The sequence below is a fragment of the Somniosus microcephalus genome, chromosome 20, assembly GCF_052327205.1.
Source record: "Somniosus microcephalus isolate GS21.2 chromosome 20, FLI_Smic_1.0, whole genome shotgun sequence".
Taxonomy (NCBI): domain Eukaryota; kingdom Metazoa; phylum Chordata; class Chondrichthyes; order Squaliformes; family Somniosidae; genus Somniosus; species Somniosus microcephalus.
In genome coordinates this window covers 44,306,890-44,319,680 of record NC_141006.1, presented here as the reverse complement: position 1 = coordinate 44,319,680, position 12,791 = coordinate 44,306,890, and the positions used below count along the sequence as shown (strand labels likewise).

At 42.4% G+C, this 12,791-nt stretch overlaps 1 protein-coding gene across 2 annotated transcripts in view; it reads left to right on the top strand.

Annotated features, from left to right (window-relative positions):
* Positions 1-12,791, top strand: part of LOC147103181 (protein argonaute-3) — a 160,103-nt gene that overhangs the window by 82,033 nt on the left and 65,279 nt on the right. For both annotated transcript variants that reach the window (XM_085962566.1, XM_085962568.1), the window contains 2 exons: positions 3,044-3,164; positions 5,836-6,050. In XM_085962566.1, the coding sequence (XP_085818692.1) occupies positions 3,044-3,164; positions 5,836-6,050 (336 nt within the window). The remainder of the gene's footprint in view (positions 1-3,043; positions 3,165-5,835; positions 6,051-12,791) is intronic.

The following is a 12,791-nucleotide window of genomic DNA, read 5'->3' as shown; positions in this document are numbered from 1 at the left end:
CAATCTATTGCCATTTAGATAATAATCTGCCTTCCTGTTTTTGCCACCAAAGTGGACAACCTCACATTTATCCATGTTATATTGCATCTGCCATGTTTCTGCCCAATCACCCAACATGTCCAAATCATCCTGGAGTTTCTCGACATCCTCCTCACAGCACACACGCCCACCCAGCTTTGTGTCATCTGCAAATTTGGAGATATTACATCTAGTTCCCTTGTCTAGATCATTAATGTATATTGTGACTAGCTGGGGTCCATGGACTGATCCCTGCGGTACCCCACTAGTCACTGCCTGCCACTCGGAAAAAGACCCGTTTATTCCAACTCTTTGCTTTCTGTCTGCCAACCAGTTCTCTATCCAAGTCAATACCTTGCCCCCAATCCCATGTGCCTTAACTTTACAAACTAATCTCTTATGTGGGACCTTATCGAAGGCCTTCTGAAAGTCCAAATACACCACATCCACTGGTTCTCCCTTATCTATTTTACCAGTTACATCCTCAAAAAAAAATGTTTTGACTTGCATATTCATTTGTCCTAGCTCTGTTTCTGGGAAGTTACTTGACCCTGCTCGTTCATCGTACTTCACAAATGAATCCATTGCTTGTCAAAATTTAAATGATTTCCATTGTTGGTTGAGTTTGATTTAATCAAGTTTGTAACAATCAGTGACTGAACGTCACAATTTTGTTTCATAGTAATCAATGTTCAATGAGATTTTAGGTTTGGAAAGAGTAATAACAACTTGTATTTATATAGCGCATTTAACATAGAAAAACGTCCTAAGGCGTTTCACAGGAGCGTTATCAAACAAAATTTGGCACTGAGTCACACAAGGCGATATTAGGGCAGATTGGTCAAAGGTAGGTTTTAAGGAGATTCTTAAAGGAGGAAAGAGAGGCGGAGAGGTTTATGGAGGGAATGCCAGAGCTTAGGACATTGGCAGCTGAAAGCACGGCCACCAATGGAGGAGCGATGAAAATCGGGGATGCTGAAGAGGCCAGAACTGGCGGGGTGCAGAGATTTCGGGGAGGGGGGCCGGCGATGTAGGGCTGGAGGAGATTAGAGATTGGGAGGGCCGAGACGATGGAGTGGTTTGAAAACGAGGATGAGAATTTTAAAGAGAGGCGTTGCTTAACGGAGTCGATGTAGGCCAGCGATCACGGGGGAGACGGGTGAGCGGGACTTGGTGCAAGTTAGGACAAGGGCAGCAGAGTTTTGAATGACCAAGTTTACGGAGGGTAGAACTAGGGAGGCCAGCCAGGAGTGCATTGGAATAGTCAAGTCTCGAGGTAATGAAGGCATGGACGAGGGCTTCAGCAGGAGAGAAGCTGAGGCAAGGGCGGAGTTGGGTGATGTTACAGCTGTGGAAAGAGGCGTTCTTAGTGATGGCGCAGATATGTGGTAGGAAGCTCATCTCGAGGTCAAATATAACACCAAGGATGCGAACAGTCCGGTTCAGCTGCAGACACTTGCTAGCTCAAATATAGTGTCTTAAATGTGATGTGTTGAGACATTTTTGTTTTATTTGGAGTTCCAAATCTACTGGCATGTTTATTAACAAATACTACTGGGATCTGCTTCTTGCTCCTAAGTCTTGGCTTTGTAATCAACTTGTGCTGTTTAACCATTGTATTCATGTTCTAGTTAAACCTGAATTCTAAATTAGTTCTTTCTATTCAGAGCATGTATGATGGTATAACTTGTACACCAGCTTTTACAATGTACAAAGGACAGTAGTAATGAGCAATACAGTGTGCGGGTGTCCAGAATGCCAACAGCTTATTGAGTATTAAAGAAGAAAGTGCAGCACGTCAATCATGATTAAACTGGAACACCCCTTTCTAGAATAGGCTTGGTACAGGAAACTTTGGTTTATCCGGAGGTTGTATGTCCGGAATACTTGATCTAATGGCAAAAATCAGGAGCCGTTTTCTGTAATTTTTTTTAGATCTAGTTCTTTTTTTCCCCCCAGTCAGGCACTGCAAGGTCTGTAGCTATAGCAACAGCTTCAGCTAGAGACGCTTGCAGCTGCAGCCGACGCTTTAGAAGCTGTTGCTAAGCAACGGTGTTTGTTGTCAGATACGGAGATGAAAACCTCCGTATGCTTCAACATTAACTTTGTATGTCCAGCAGTTTTGATAGATCGGCAACAGCTCGGTCCCGTAGGTGCCGGATATCACACAGTTTCCTGTAGTATGTTGGTTATCACTTATGATCTGCAATCATCCCAGTTCAAGGCGGTTTAATACCAGAGTAGTTTTTGAAATGTAGTGTTGGAATTGGGGTATCAGCAGGTTAAATGATGCCTGCACTTGCCATCCACCTTCTCAATACAAAACAGCACAAAGTGGAGGTCAGGCACAACAGCAAAAGTGCAAAGATACAACCTTTTTTGTGTGGGGTGGTGAGGAGACACAATCGAATTATGACTTTTCAAAAAGCACAGTTGTTTACAACTATTTCAGTAATAAATTATCGAAATCTTTATATCCAATAGGGTATAAAAGTTACAGTATCACTTGGTTCACCTAGGAATGTAACGTCTTGGCCTCTCTCCCACTGGCTCAGTTGACAAGTGCACCACATGGTAGTACATGTGTAAGCCACACAGACATGGCAGGTCCCAAGTTTGATGCGTGGTCGGTGTTTAATTAGCTATTTTCAACTGGGGTGATCTTGCGGGTTCTGGAATGGTAATCAATTGATTAGGTTACCACTTTTGGTTATCCTTTCATGGAAGTGCTTTTGTGGGTGCTCGGTGAAGAAAAAGCAGAACCCAGTTAGAAGATCCTCCCTCCTTGCACTTCAGTAGCATTACTGATGCTCATTAGCCATGCTCTCCAGGACAATAGTCATTTGGAGTGAAATACCAGAGGGTCACTGCCTGTGGAAACGTATGATAGCGGAAGTTGCTCCCTTCAGGTGAGGAGAGTGAAGGGAAAATTGGAAAGTGATAGTCAATGGTATGTTGAGATTTGATTCTTTTCTGCTTCTGGTACTTTTCTCCACCTCTTACTAGTCATTCTATGTTGTTGTAGGGAAGTGGTTGACTCTATGGTTCAGCATTTTAAAGTTCAGATTTTTGGAGAAAGAAGACCTGTCTACGATGGGAAAAGGAGTCTCTACACTGCTGATCCCATTCCAGTCAGCACCACTGGGGTAAGGGCTGCTCAAGCTTATTTCAAAAAATGTATTACCTATTCAAATCCATTGTATGGTGTGTTGTTTACTTCCAGAGATCAAGTCGGATGCAGTTCGTATGCAGTAGTTAATGGGCATGGGTAATGAGTATGCTTATTTTAATTGATGGTCTTGATTGTGTCAGATAAGGAATGTATATACAGGAAACTCTTTGGTATCCGGGACCGGGATGGTGCCGGTTGATTAAAAATTCCGGATGACGGAGAGGGTTATCTACCAAGAGTATTTTTAACAAACAAAAATTAAAAAAATCAAGAAATGTGCAGTATACAGTAATTGGGTACTCACCTACAAATTGTTGTGTTAAATGGATGGTGGAAGATGCTTGATTAAGTACAGTACTGCCAGAGACTACCGGCAGCGCGGGAGGGTCAGACTCCTGTTAATGAGGTGTTCCGACTTCCGACAGCGCCAAGAAGCTGAGTAGTGGCAGTTTGGAGAACTATACCCACTGACTAACTCGGCCACCGCGGGAGACTCGGACTCGGCAACATTGCCGGTTATTGAGGTGTTGTTTTCGGAGTATGAATTTTGCCGGTTAATAGAGAATTCCGGATATTTAGGTGCTGTTTAAAAGAGAGTTTTCTGTATAATGGTAAACATTATGGGTATATGTTTCTATGTTGGCTTGCAAGTCTGCTTTATGAGCATTTAACTCTGTCAACCACAACATTATCAACTTTCGTTTATGGTTTTGTTTCAGTTTCTCAGTCTCAGTTTCACTAGTAACCAAATTTATTCATCCAAAAGAAGATGGGGGCTAAATTCAGTTGATTTACGCCTCCGATTAGTGCCCTAAGAGGGCGTTAACGGGTGCCTCGCGTGAAATTCAGCTCGTTTGCCGGCACTCCCGATCCCTGGTGGCCCAGCTGGGCGCCGGGACGCGTTGCGCCAGGCCCCTCCGCTTTAATAAGGGGAGGAAGGCCTGCAGTAGCGCCGCGATATTGGCTCGCAGCGCCCCAAGAGGGACGCGGGGCACTTCCAGTAGCGCCCCTCTTCCCTCTCGGGGCGCTACCTGGGAAAATTGGCCGCGGGGGTGCTAACTTTTTTAGCGCCCCAGCGAAGGTAGCTTCCCAGAGGGGGCGCAACTCAATTTTTACCCCAATGTAGTTAAAACTCTCTAGTTTTATGGTCAGCTTGTCGATATATCAGTGTGGTAGCTAATCAAACGGTGCCTTTTCCATTCATTGATTCTAGTAAATCATTCTAAGAATATAAGAACAATAGAATTAGGAGCAGGAGTAGGCCATAAGGCCCTTCGAGCCTGCTCCGCCATTCAATAACGCTGATCTTCAACCTTAACTCCACTTTTCTGCCCAATCCGCATATCCCTTGATTCTCGAGTCCAAAAAACTATCTATTAAAGGTACATTGAGTTGCATCTTTAAATTTGTTTTTATGGTGCATGATCTTGAATTTGCCTAAAATCTGTAATGACCAACTCAAGATTGTGCATACTCGCCCCTTACAAATTCTACCTCTCCATACTAGATTATTGGTCGGGGAATGCGCCCAGAATGGCACTCACCTACCGATATTCTGGTCATGCCTTGTATTCAGCCAATCTGGACAGCAGTCCGGGGCAACCCCTGGACCGTGGCATTTTTCTCCCAATACTGCAGGACCCAGCCCAGTGCCTGCTTGTCTACCCATTAGAGAGGGAGGGTTCCTCATAAGATGAAAACCTGCATAGTTCTTGTGGCTATCTGCCAGAAGGTCCATGCTGCCCTCCCACCCATGGCAGAGTGCGACCTTCCACCAAAAAACTTCAGGCGAGGGCAGACGCACGGAAATCCAGAAGTTGCTGTGAGATGCGCCACTCCGCTGTTGGCTTCACGAAAATGGCATCTCGCTGTCTGGCTTACCATTACTAAGTATTGAATGGCGTGAAGTTGCTGTATTTGCACGGTAGATACAAACTAAACTCGCCACAGAAAGTCCAAGCTGGTCTGAAGTGAAGCTTGGAGCCTGTTTTGGAGCTCTGTCTGCTCTGTCCCAGCAATGTGCTTTTGGCCCCAATTTAGCAGAGCGCCCCATCTGCACCAGTGTGATATTTCCCAAAGTACGAAGATTGCTAATTAATGCTAAATTGTTGCAGTTTTTGTGCCGTTGGCCTGAAATGGATTAAGACTACCCAAGCCCATTTTCATGTAGAAATCCTTGCAGCCAACAAGTAGACTGTAGTACCTTTCCTACCATTAGTTTGGGCTGTATTATAATAATAATTAATAATGAGCTCAGATCTTGAGATGAAAGGGTCATTACAATAACCCATTACACCATCTGACGTAATAAAACTCACTCCGCACTTGGTTTGAGTATAAAGCAAGGCTTTAATCAACTTGTTTCAGAACATGGAGGTCTAGTTGTACTTCACTAGTTCCTTGTCTTACAAAATGTCCCTGGGCAAGCTGGGGCTGACGCCCGAGTATTTATACTCCTTGGATGGCGCCACCAGCTGGCCATCCAGTGTTATTTCATGAGTAGTTTCTTGATGAATAATGAGATTTATAACATTATCCAGTCCCTGATATTTTTCATGTATTTTCCGTTGGTGGACAGTTAGCTTTTTAAAAGCGCTGTACATGAAGGAATGTCATAGATTGCCGTACAACTTTTATTTTTGAAGGTCGATTTGGAGGTGACGTTGCCAGGCGAAGGGAAGGACCGAATTTTCAGGGTGTCGATAAAATTTGTTTCAAGAGTGAGCTGGCACTTGCTGCATGAAGTTCTGACAGGTCGTAGTATGCCAGAGCTGCTGCCCGGGTTGGACCTAGACAAACCACTCAGCACAAATCCTGTACATGCTGTCGATGTTGTCCTCCGACACCTCCCCTCCATGAAGTGAGTATCAACTCAAAATTCTTACTAAGCTCTTGATTTTTGTCAATGATATACCTATCAATTCATCCAATGAAAAGCGACGAGTTAAGACAGTAACTATAGGTTTTTATTGGCTAAATAACAGAGCCCACCCTCGTGGGTGATCGGGTCCAACAAGGAGGAATACCAGCCAGTCGACCACCTTTATACCTGGGCAAGCAGGTGGAGCCATGGGCGGAGTCAGCAGTGGTCAGCCCAGGTATAACAGCGTGACAAGAGGCGACCTTGTGTAGTGATACAACAGTGTAAACAGTGATAACCATAGTGTAACGATATAAACAGTGATAACCATAGTGTAACGATAGTGAACGATAAAAGTGGTTTACCACAGTTAATTTCTTAATCCACCAAGAGCAGTGAGATAAACCATTTATTTTAATTGGGGAAGTTATTCTGGTTTTATTCTTCCCTCTGCAACTCTCCATGCAATACTCCCCATTTGAGAAGGTAGGCAAGTGATGTCTTTCTTCCTCCTCAGTTTCTTCCAGTGCTGATCTGTAACCAGTCACAGCCATATTTTCATGCACTTGTCATATGGGGAATCATGAGTCCAAAGCCAAGTCTCGATATCTGCATCTGATGTTGATAACACAAAACTTGCCTCCATTTTGCTTTGCTTTAATCATGTTGGCTTCCACATTATCAGCTAATACAGCTAAATTAATTGAAAAATTCTCATTCATCTTAAGATATTGTAAATTTAGTGCTGTATTTGAGACATTGGCCAGATACAACTGAAACATTCCAGGGTTGGCTTGTGAAAACCAACACCTGGGAAATCTGTGGGGGTCCTCCCAGTTTCTCACCTTTTAACTTTGGGGGTTCTTCAATCTCTCACTGAAGTTATAGAAGATGATCAGTAATACCTCTGGAATTTCAGGTGTTGTAGTAGATATATTTCTGGCAAGGTCCATTGTGAATTCATTAAGGAAACAGAAATTGAGCTTTATTTTGCTGTTCCTGCCAAAGAACTTTTATGAACAGTGTGGGAAGACCCCTTCCCTCACTTCCAGATGTCCTGACCGAGACTGGTGAAATGTCTTCTATGTGAGAAGAGGAAACTCAAATGAAAATCTAAAGATGAATTCAGAATAGAGTTTAAGGGGTTGTGAAATGATGTGGGTTCTTTCATATTGCAACACATTTTCCCTATGTTGCTGGGCAGATAATTATTTGTTTGGTCAATATTTGCACTTATCAAGGTGACACCCAGAACAGGTATTATGCACTTGACATATTTATTGAAATCTCTTTCTGCTGTACTTCAGCATCAAGCTTATTCCCCACTGGATCAATTTGAATATTTTTACTTCCAACACTTGTTATCCTAATGGCCTTCGAATGAAATTGCAACCTGTGCTGTGTTACAGGCAGTTTTTGTTTAACTATGCACTTGTACCATAAGAAACTGGATTGAGCCTGCCTTAACTTTGTTCAGTTGGAAACTTTACAACCAATACAAAGATACCCTTCAATTCCATCAGCCTGGGCTAGATTGAAACCTAGGTTCCAGAGATATTCAACCTTTTTGAGCTAGAAGCTGGATACACATATCAAAACTAGTGAATGGGTTGCATATGATGATTCAGGAATGCAAGTCTCCATACATAAGAAATGCAAGTCCCTGAATACGGAGTACAAGACCCTCCTCTCCATACACACTGCAAGAAAACCCCAGTGGTGTGATTCCCATAGAAAGTGAAATCTCCATACACAAATTCAAGCAATCCCTCTACTTGCCACCTCTCGCTCTCCCCTCCAGGATTAAAATACATTGGCTTTGACTTAAGTCTGTTGCTAATGTGAAGAGGGAGTGGAAAAATAGCCTTACGGGTATGTACTCCAGGCAGACAGGAGATGCAATTAACACTTTTGTTAATTACAAAGGTAATTGTATGGCGGATGCAGTGGGTGAGGTTTGTAGGAACCAATAAATTGCTTGTGATATCTGGAGAAGAGGGGGTCAGGGGTGAGAGGACTCGCTGTAATAAAGGAATGGTCTGTGATCTGTATTGGTACTGGGTTCTTGGAAAGGTTGCAGTGTTTTGCAATAGAGGTGGCAGTAAGTCAAGCCAGAGAAAGAGGAAACTAATTGTAGGAGATGAGTTGCGAGTGTAACTGGGGAGTTTCAGCAGTAATCGGAGAAGGGGGAAGGAACGCATCCTTTGGGAGAAGAGTGGCTGCAGAGCTAGTATGGAGAAAGGATTGGCTGTGTGGCTTGTCAGAGAGCAGGGGAGGAGTTATTGAGCTGGTAATGGAGTGGAGGCATGGGGTGAGGAGTAAACCTTGAGAGGAGTAGGAAGCAGCGGTGTTGAGAATGAGACTGGCACTGGTTAAAGCTTGGAAATAGGGTGGCTTGGATGGGAGGATGAGTAGAGTGGGCAGTTGGCCTTGATTTCCACACTGTCAAAACCACCTGGGGACACAGAGCTGGCTTTCTCCATTCTCCTTGAAGCTTGAAAACGGAGAAACTTCAGCTCTTGAAAGTTCCCAGCTTGAAAGGCTAATTCCCTGATCAGTTCAAATCCACTAATTAGGAAACAGCCTTTTCCTGTCGTCTAAGCCTGGAAACTTTGAAGATCTGAAGTTGAAATTGAGTAAAGAAAGGGAGCAGCAGGAACTTTGTGTGCTGGATCAAAGGACCCCACGGTCTGCATTTGTCCCCGTGTCTCAGACACCTCAGTACTAACGAACTACACCACCCACTTCCTAAGATAATTGTTGTATCATTCCTGTCATATGACAAAAGCAATTTGTAAAAATAAATTCCTCTTGTAAGTTTGTAATTGGTGTTACTTGGTTAAAATCTCACTCATTTGTGAAAATGTCATGGAAACACAATTTCGCTTGCCTATATTGTAGGGTTATCATTGCTTCTCATCTGGCACTATTCTTTTCATTTTGGTAGTGACTTTTAGTTAGATGGCTTTTTGTACATGTCTTTTAGCTTCTGCAAGGAAACAAATTGATGACGCAGGTAAGGCTCTGCATTTTTAAACCTCAAATAGGGTAGCTCACCTGGGCGACAGCCTAATGTGAGAAACCTCAACAGAATGTCGCTTTTGTGACCCTATCCACAGCTACCTGGGGCTAACCTAACAATGTGTGAAGAATCCTTCCCTTTTAAGAATGAAGATCCGACAAAGAAAGTTAACTTTCTCATGACAATAACAGAATTCTCTGTCACAGTGCAAGACAGCAAAGTTGTGTATTAATCTTTCTTGCAACTAGTTCCATTGTAGGGCTGTGAAGTGTTTTTACTGTTTGCTCTGCAGGATTATTTCAAACGCGATGATTATGAAATGGTCTCTCTAACCTTTTTTCAATCGCTGCAACATATAATACCTGAAGTCCTGTTTTATTTTCTTTCAAAGACGATTACTTAAAGGATTTTTTTTCCCCTTTTGGTTTACAAATAGCTGTTATCAGTAAATTAATTGAAATATATCAAATAGCAATAAAGATTGCAATGATAAGTGATGCTAGCAATGCATTGCATGTAATAGCGTATTGATGTGCTTTTTCTTGAACGAACGATTTTATGTACCGCCTAAATTCAATAATAGTGCAAACTGAACAATTTTATTAAATCATCAAAATCCTTGCTGACAAGTCGTACCATTAAATTGGTGATCGGTAGGCAGGAAGCGGCACCCAAGGGGAGACGCTCCATGTTCCACACTGCACAATGCAAGTATCTTACTTTCAGGTGCTTTAAAACCGTGACAAATGGAACGATTTTTTCACTTGCTGCTATTAGACATTTTGGAAGTGAACCTTCTGAGCGCATGTTAATCAATTAAAATACCAAGCTTTTCATTTAATACTTTTCTCTGAATAAAATGCAAACATTAAGTAATTTAATATTTTCTCACTAATAATTGGAATTTCCAGAACGGGCTCCAGAATTTATACACATCCATGTTTTCTAAGTTGCAGAAGTGGTTTCAGTGCTCAGAGTTATTTGTTCTCTGGCAATTACTGTTTGATCTAGTAATCAAATTTGATTATCAAAGTTTCATTACTATTCTTGTAACATAGTATTCTTTTAAATCTAGTTTCAGTTCACTGATGTAATTGCAAGACATACATACTTATATCCCGTACGCCAAGTTTTAAATGTTAGTTAGCCCAGAACTTAAGCAGCCATCCTAACCTAACTTGATGGAACAGTTTCCATTTGAACTACATCCAGATAGAAATTGAATGGTACAGTGGTTTAGTATACAGCACTGCATTTTTACCTCTGGTACTTGGTTCAAATTCAACGTGCACTGATGCAATAAAAGTCTCCTTGCTATTGTAGTTCAATTAGGGATGGAAAACTGCCCCTAATTCGGCACCGATTGGCAAATTCAGGCTACAGTGGTGGCTAGTTTGGGAAGTAGAGAAATTGCACACTAGTGCATTTATATAATTCCTTATTGTTGCATTTTTACATTAGATATACTATGTGGTTCAATGACCACGTCTGTAAGTAGAACTCCTGTCCCTTATGGACTAGAGAGTGCTTTTATTTGCCCAATACTTAGTAAATGTAATGAGACCCAGGAATTGAGCAAAGAGCCCTTGGCACTGTTTTCTGGCTTACTGGCAAGTATCACATGCCATTGCATGGTTCCTTCATCTTCACTGAATAGATTGAATATATGCTCTAAATCAGATCAAGGCTGAGGCTGTAAACCAATAAACAAATTTATTTACCATTAAACAGGTAAATAAACAGTATTCAGTACAAACAATATATTTACTATTCTCTTCAATGTCAAAACAACAACCGCACTTCGACTGCACCACCTTTTGAAGATAAAATTGATCCTTGAAACAATCACACACTTCATACGACAGAGCCACTGTTCCAGCTTTGTCTCCCTGTTGACTGACTGACTCACTAAACTTACGCAGCCAAATATAAGTCACAATCAAAAGCTCCAGTCCACTTGCTGCCTATCAGAGACTACAATGAATCATTGACTGTGCCCCCACCATCCCCACGTGCCTGCCCAACAGCTTCACCCCAGACACAGCTGCCAATCAAAATAAGTACTCCAGGATGGACACCTCCTAGAAGGTTTGGAATTGGATGAGATGGTTTGATTCATTGATCTGTACCAAGTACTTTGAATTACCTGTGAGACAGGTCCCTGACTAGGCGTATTGTGTACAGTCATACCGCCAAGATCCAAAGCTGCGTAAATATTTGCCTTGCTCTGCAATACAAATATTAGCCAGACTATAATGTAAATTCTATCCAGCTTTCAGAAAGCCACCAGCAACAACTGACCATAGCCTTGTGTTTATACTGTGGTCAGCAATAAAGAAACCAGTAGATAATCTAACCAAGTCAAACATTTTTGTCACAATCTCATCTCTCTGAATTGTCCTAGAATACTTCACATTAAACGATTGCTTTAAAATGCAATCTATTATGTTAGCAAACACTGCAGACATTCTGCGCACAGCAAGATTCTACAAACAACAATGAGATGGATGATTAGATATTCTGTTTTTGGTGGTATTTGAGGTGGGATATTAGCTGGAACATTCAATAGGATCATGCTGATCCGAATCTAGACTCGCATCCACTTCCCTGCCCTCTCCCCGTAACCCCTAATTCCCTTATCTGCTAGGAAACTGTCTATCTCTGTTTTAAATTTATTTAATGTTGCAGCTTCCACAGCTCTCTGGGGTAGCAAATTCCATAGATTTACTACTCTCTGAGTGAAGAAGTTTCTCCTCATCTCAGTTTTGAAAGGGCAGCCCCTTATTCTAAGATTATGCCCCCTAGTTCTAGTCTCACCCATCAGTGGAAACATCCTCACCGCATCCACCCGATCAAGTCCCCTCACATTCTTATGTTTCGATAAGATCGCGCCTCGTTCTTCTGAACTCCAATGAGTAGAGGTCCAATCTACTCAACCTTTCCTCATACGTCAACCCCCTCCTCTCCGGAATCAACCGAGTGAACCTTCTCTGAACCGCCTCGAGAGCAAGTATATCTTTTCTTAAATATGGAAACCAAAACTGCACACAGTATTCTAGGTGTGGCCTCACCAATACCCTGTATAACTGCAGCAAGACTTCCCTGTTTTTATACTCCATCCCCCTTGCAATAAAAGCCAAGATTCCATTGGCCTTCCTGATCACCTGCTGCACCTGCATACTAACTTTTTGTGTTTCATGCACCAGGACCCCCAGATCCCTTTGTACTGTAGCACTTTGCAGTTTCTCTCCATTTAGACAATAACTTGCTCTTTGATTTTTTTCTGCCAAAGTGCATAACCTCACACTTTCCAATATTATATTGCATCTGCCAAATCTCTGCCCACTCACTTAGCCTGTCTATGTCCTTTTGCAGGTTTTTTATGTCCTCCTCACTCACTGCTTTCCCTCCCATCTTTGTATCGTCGGCAAACTTGGATATGTTGCACTCGGTCCCTTCCTCCAAATTGTTAATATAGATTGTAAAGAGTTGGGGTCCCAGCACTGACCCCTGCGGAACACCACTAGTTACTGATTGCTAGCCCGAGAACGAACCATTTATCCCAACTCTCTGTTTTCTGTTAGATAGCCAATCTTCCACCCATGCCAGTATATTTCCCCCCAATCCTGTGATTTTTTTATCTTGATCAGTAATCTTTTGTGTGGAACCTTGTCAAATGCCTTTTGGAAGTCCAAATACACTACATCCACTGGTTCCCC